Source organism: Ruditapes philippinarum, unplaced genomic scaffold (genome assembly GCF_026571515.1).
Source record: "Ruditapes philippinarum isolate M1 unplaced genomic scaffold, ASM2657151v2 ctg10998_1_1_1_1, whole genome shotgun sequence".
Taxonomy (NCBI): Eukaryota; Metazoa; Mollusca; class Bivalvia; order Venerida; family Veneridae; genus Ruditapes; species Ruditapes philippinarum.
Genome location: NW_026852500.1, coordinates 24,076 through 31,196, shown reverse-complemented (window position 1 = coordinate 31,196; position 7,121 = coordinate 24,076). Strand labels below are relative to the sequence as shown.

The window sequence follows — 7,121 nt, the reverse complement described above, 5'->3', positions numbered from 1 at the left end:
TGAAAAATTCCTTTGAAAACAGTCAATAGACCAAGTGCTGTAGTCAATAACAATTTGTTGGCTAGTGACTCTGGTATCATTTATCTCATGAAGTCTGCATTCAGGCTATATTCTCCCATACATCCCATAAGCAACTTGTGTAACTAATAATATAAACCCAATCCCAATTAAACTCACCGCAGTGTGATATAAATGAAACAACTTACAATGAGGAAAACGGCTCCGACCAGGACGGCTTTTACATTCACATCAAGGTCAATGGGAAATGAAATTCCGTAATTGTCAGCATCGGTGAATGCTTCCTTTGCCAAACCAGACCACTGCTTTGTTATACGACCACAGAATGACGTCTCGTCAGCAGTTGTAATCTATAATGGGAAATCATATCATCACATTGGGTAAAAATAATTTGTTAGAATGTTAGTACTGCATGACAATTTTGTAACCAGTATAATGCTTTGTATAATCATATAATGCCAAATTTGGCTGAATTTATAACTTTTATAAAATGAAAAAGTTATGGCAAGTTACAGACCATCAAGTCAAAACAATATGAAACTTAATCTGCTGATGAAAGGCCAAAAAAGCAAACTTAAAGAACCTATTGTGTGAAATGAGGAAATACTTATAGCAGTATTTACAAATGGTCTCCCATTAAGTGGAAATCACTTAATCATAGTTCTTTAAATTGGGAAAGAAACACTGCCTTTTTCCGACCATTTTTTTTTCGGGGGTGGGGGGTGTGGGTAATCAAGAAATTATTTTATTAGGTTTTTATCAAAGAGTTCACTGCACCATTAAAACAGAAAATTTCTTTAAAATGGTTGCTGTTTTCTTCTGAATCACTGAAAAAAACCACTCTAAAAAAACATAAATCAAAATGCTATTACCAATACTTGTGATGTATAATAAATGATATAAAATCTTACATCAAATTCAATATCACCACAGAGATTCCATGTACAGCATGGTCCTTTAACTCTCAACACTGTTTCCTCATTAGCTGTCTGGATCTTATACCTTGGTTTACAGATACTCCATGCCTGTGATACGTAGCCAATCACATGACCTGCTGGTGCCTCAACCGTCACTTTCTGTAATCATATATAAATATGTATGTTTTAATTTTAATTGACCATCAATACTGGTTTTAAGGTCAGATAAGTAAATATCTTGAGTAGAATGAACAACCTGCTGTCAGCTAGCTGCTTCACATTAAAGATTTAACAAGAGCACTGCATGTAGTATTAACACTCCTCTGGCAAAATAACAATTTTTGCCAAAAATTCTAGATTTAGGGCAAAACTCTTAAAATAAAGCTTCCACAATTATGCTCCTTGTCTAACAACAGCACCTTGTTAAGGTTGGCAATTATTCAAAGTTTTATGTTGATGGGCTACAATATAAATATTCTGTGCCTGTTTCTAACCAAATCATATACCTGAGATCAGAGTTTGAGATAATTTCTTTATAACCTCTTACCCAGGCCTTGCAGTTATTAAAGCTTCAACACAAAATTTTGTCTTAAATCTCAGGATTTTTTTAAATCAAGAAGCATCAATATATAATAATGTTAAAATTCAAGATTCAGTATTACCCTTGCAAAAACTTTTTGTAAACAAATCAATTTTGTTTGTTCGGATTCTTAATGTCAAACAGAAACCGATTAATAAACAAAACATGTATCTGTAGCATACATAATCATTTATTACTATCTAACTATCAATGCAAATGGTTGATATATTTTTCTTTAAAAGAGAAACGAGTCTGTAACTGCAGAAAGCAATTCAAGTGAAGTTGTGTTAATCTACATTATTATTATTTTAATATTGTGAGCACTAGTTGTATTCAAATTTTACAACACATTGTTCAAATTGAAATCAAAGTCTATAACTTACAAAAGTGACTAAAATGTACTTGTTTTAATCCTCATTCATGTATAATTTCAAAATATTGTGAAAACTATTTTGTTTTCAAATTTTTTACAATACACATTATCAAAAATTCATTTGAAATTCTTGATGCATATTTTAAGCTGTAAAGTTTCTTCCAGAACAATAGTTGAAACACAAATTTTCTCAAAACTAAATCTAAAGGTTCATAAATAAAAAAGTTTTCATAGAACTCATTGATGACTTTAAAAACACTAAGTTTGGTATAACAAACATGGGAGAATTCTAAATGCACCTAAATCTTAGCTCCCTAACAAAAGCTGTTTATAGTTCCGGCTCGGCTTACTATTTCTCTATGTGTTTATATGTATATATACACAATGAATTTTATAGCTTTACAAAGGGGCCCATAAATAAATGTCAAAGTAATCCAATATTGGAGTTTATCAGGCCCCTTAGATCAATTTAACCTCCTATTAGGTGGAAGTTTTAACCTATTCTCTTAGTAGTTTTTGGGGAAGATACTACTTTTCCCAAATATAAAAACTTACCAAAAGTGAAAGACATCTTGGCTGAGTACAATTTAGCTTCCCTTATTCTTCAAAAAGTCTAGCTAAAAATGTACACACATAATATTATGGACTCATTAACACTAAAATACTAAGCTGTTTTAAGAATACTATGCTTCTATACTATGTTTAATCAAGTCAAGAGACATTAAACACACATATCTACTTCAATATGGCCTTTTTCTATATATAGTAACACAAACTGGTTTATTTCTATTTTTAGACTGTACCTTCTACAGCATAGAATATCCTCTGTCCGAGTGAATTCACTATTTCATACTTGTTGTTTGTTTCATAGCCTGTAAAAGCTGTAAATAGAAATATTCACATGATTTAATTTACTATAATATAATATCATAGAAAATTATACTCAATAAGATAGCAAACATATGTTACAAGCAAACATGTTCATATCTGTAATGTTGATCTATAACAAATGTATGTCAATGTTTTTCTTGTCTGATTTTCAATTGTAATTCTATCTATATGTATAACACAAGCTCAATTTTTATTGTTATTATAATTAAAGACAATCTGTTTAATAAACAATGTCTCCTCATTATCTGATTTATTTATGAATAAGTAATGGCGACTTTCCAAGTGGGATTGGTGTGTAACAACTATGGGATCAAATTAGATTTCTTTAACAACTCTGTTTAGATCAATGAGCAATTTTTAAAGCTTTCTTTGAGCAGTAAACCTCTTGTGTCCTTTTGTGTGTTTTTTTGTTATTGTTGTTTTTGTTTGTTTTGTTTTTTTTGTTGTTGTTTTTTTTTGTTTTGTTTTGTTTTTTGTTTTGTTTTGTTTTTTGTTTGTTTTTTGTTTGTTTTTTTTGGGGGGGGGGGGGGGGGGGGGGGACATAAGCAGGCACTGGAGTAGAATTGCTGACCTACCATGCTAGCTGCATGATTTTTTAACTTGAAAAAACCCTGACAGGATACTAACAAGTATAATTTTTTTTAAAAATTCATTAAATTTATATGAAAAAAATTTATCAGAAAATTCTCCCGGGAAAAACCCCCTTACTTTAATAAACCCATGACACGTTTTTCTTCCCAAAATTAAGGTTTCAATTTTTAAATTTTTTTCTTAACACAAATTCAAACAAAATCAAAAATACTTTGTATTTTAAAGGGTTTGGTTATCTATGCAAAATACATTGGGGGGTTTTCCCCATTTTTTTAATTACATCCAAATTTTAAAAAAGTTCAAGTAAACGGGCCCATTTTTTAGAACTATTGCTCTTTAAAATTTTATACAGAAAAATTTCTGTAATGTGACCTTATTTTGAACAATAATCTGTTTACAACAACAGTAAAATTCTCCCCAGTATGGGGAAGCCGGGTTCCGATTTTCCACAGTTTCCAAGCTTCCCCTGGCTCTAAAAAACCGGGTTTGCAAAAGAAAATAAATTTTTAATTTCCTGGTAGGGGGGCAGAAAATGTTTAATAATTGCAATATTATACAAAGTTGAAACATTTAAATTGGGACATTTATTGAAATATTGGAAAATTAAAACAAACCTTAAGCACATTGAATTTAAATCACATATTTCCACATGAATATACAGTTACAAATTAACAAAATATATTAAGGGCGTAAAATTTATGATTAAAAGGGCAAAGGGCTGGTGGGGGGAGGGGACGGAAACTTTAGAAATTTTTAAGGGTTTTCCCCCATTTTCTGAAAAAAATTCCATTAAAATTTTTTTTTAGTCTGAATACTAATATCAAAATTTTTTTGCCAATTACCAAACTTATCATGAATAAAGGTAGCTTTAAAATACAAAATATAAAATAATTTAATTTAGTATAACCCCACAATTAATCCCTAATTTTTTAAATCCCCAAAGCATGAAAAAGAAAAGTAACAATTTGAATGTTTTCAATAAAAATTTTTTTCAGCATCCTACAAATCCAAAGGGTTTTTGTAAAGTAAGTGTAAGTACTTTCTATTTATTTAATTTAACCAACCCAAAGTATGATATACATAAATCAAATTTAATCAATCAAACAATAAAATCAAAAAAATCAATAAATCAATTTTAAATTTAAATTTAATTATTTAACCCAAAATATAACACAAACAAAACAATTAATAGGGTGGGTTTTGTACCTGGTTCATAATTGGAATCTAACCCGAGGGTATTAAAGTAAGATACCCAAATCTAAAGCAGGTAAATGTCTCAATTGACATGTACATGTACAGTCAAACGTGTATTAAGCGACCGGGCAAGGGAAACACCAAAAACGGTCGCTTAATGAAACGGTCTCTTAAGACAGTCAGCATGATATAAAAGTCAAAATTTATAAAATGACATCTTTTTTATTCGATGGGATTGTTTTTCAACTTCATTTTTTTATATAAATGTTGAATAATAAGTACACTCCGATAATCTAAACGGATGCAAATGTAAAAATAACGTTCTGATATTTATTGACAAAACAGTTTTTGATCCATTACGTACATGTTTGGCATTTTTTCCAGAATTTTTTAACTTCTCCGTTGTTTTTCCTTGTCTCCAACACGAAAACCCTATTAGTGAAGATGTTTTCTGTTGTGCATTTTTTCATTTGAAATAAACAAACTACATCTATTTGTTACGATTAATTTAATGGCTAATCAAGTTCAAGGTCAATTCAATGCATTCTAAATGTCAACAAGCGAAGCGTATACACCATCTCAGTATGGGCGGAGCGTTGCATTGTTTATCCGATATTATTGGATAATACACGTCACGCGTATACTTAACTTCATTTGCATACGCTAAAACGGTATGGGAAATAGAGTTTTTCACACGTTTAGTGTTGTGTTTTGATTGCTGACACTTGTGACATAACGAGGTGGCGTTCTCTAAAAACACAATTACTTGACAGGTAAAAGTGGTCGTTTAATGAAAAGATTGATGTCAATTAGGTGACTAATTAGCGGTCGCTGGTCGCGTTGAGCAAAAGTTGCTTAATACATTAAAGATATAGAGAGAAAATGATCGGGGGGAATTTAAAGTGGTCGTTTAAGACAAAAGTCGCTTAATACACGTGGTCGCATGGGCAAGTTAGACTGTAGCTTCGATTAAAAAAAACTGATAAAAAAAAATTAATTTGCGAAATAAGGCAACAATACCTTCAAGTCCCTCAACTTTTTGTTTGACCAATAACTGTCTACGAGGGTAGATATTCCCAAACCCCCGGGGGGCAAGTTTACAGGTTTCTTGAGGTTTCAAACTCCCCAGCCCCTGGCCCCTACTGGGCCCCCTTTGGGGGGGGGCCACTTTTGGAGGTCCTTTTGAAAAAAGATAACAAGAAAATTTCATAGATTATTGAAAGAATATAATAATAATATTAAGAATATAATAGTGTAAAGTCTTAACTCAATCTTAAATGAAAAACTTGATCCCAATTGAAAAAGATGTTTTTTTGGGGGGTATTTTTTTCGGGCTGGGGTAGGGGTTGGTAAAATTATAAATTTTATATCACTTTTGATACAAAACTTGAACTTCAGTTACAATTGTATATAAGATTCTATTCTTAAAACATTTACTGATTTCTGTTCATTGATTTATATTTAAACTGTTTATCCTATGTATCAAGGATCCCAAATTCACGTAATAAAATTGAGAGAAGACAACTGTACCATAATGGTCAGACTTAATGGTTTATGGTGAATGGTACAATGAATCGCAAGTTCAATCCACACACAAGTGTCTATGATATATTTCAGACAAATACCTGCTACTACTACATTTTCGGTGGTTCTACTAAGGTGCCCGTATGCCTAAAATAATGCATGGAAGGGCACCTGAGGTCTTCCTCCAGCAGTAAAGCTGGAATGTCGCCATATGACCTATAGTGTGTTGGTGTAAAACCCAATCAACCAAACAATCAAATTACTACTGTTCATTCAATTACTTTTCAACCATACTGATTTACATTTTCATCCAAAATTATATAGGCCTTCGACTAAAGTTTTAATACTACAACATATGAATATATTTACCCCCAGCCATTGGTTGCATGGCAACAGGGGGAGGACCACCTGGCTCCCCAGTCTTTTCTACTTCAGCTTTTGGGTAACTCATTCTTCAATGTACAAAGTATAATCCAGTCTTAACAAATACCTGAAAATATACAAAACCTATTAAAGCACTTGAAAGTTAATTATATACCAGTAACCAGTTAGAACATTTTCTCAAAGACAAGATATATTTCAAGACTCATTTGGGAAGATAAGTTAAAGGTAGAGTAGAAGTGTAGTTGTAGGCGGAGGGGAGGAAAAATATTTTTGTTTCTTTTTTCTCTCGCAGATGTTTCCACAGATAAATGAACTGACTTGAGCTTAGCGGGCGATCAACATTAAAATCTTTAGGCCAACAGAAAGAAAATAAGAGGGCGGCCCTAGATCGCTCACCTGGCCAATTTAAACTCATCTGAGCAATTACTTAGACAAGCATCCTCACCAAGTTTGATGACAATTGAGTCAAAAATGTGACCACTAGAGTGTTAATAAGGTTTCTCCATATTTGAACAGTGTGACCTAGTTTTTGACCCCAGGAGACCCATATTCAAACTTGATCCCTGTTCGAACTCATCCAAGCAATTACCTTAACAAGCATCATGACAAAGTTTGATGATGATTGAGGCAAAAATGTGACCACTAGAGT

The 7,121-nt window shown here is 32.1% G+C and overlaps 1 protein-coding gene across 1 annotated transcript; it reads right to left on the bottom strand.

Moving 5' to 3' along the window:
• Nucleotides 1–206: 206 nt before the first annotated feature.
• On the bottom strand, nt 207–5,774 carry LOC132715086 (phospholipid scramblase 1-like; the record flags this gene model as incomplete). Its single annotated transcript, XM_060698061.1, is given in 4 exon segments — nt 207–368; nt 930–1,094; nt 2,687–2,769; nt 5,585–5,774. Coding segments are annotated over 4 exon segments (600 nt in total), but the record flags the coding sequence as incomplete, so codon positions are not given.
• Between the last annotated feature and the right edge of the window lie 1,347 nt (nt 5,775–7,121).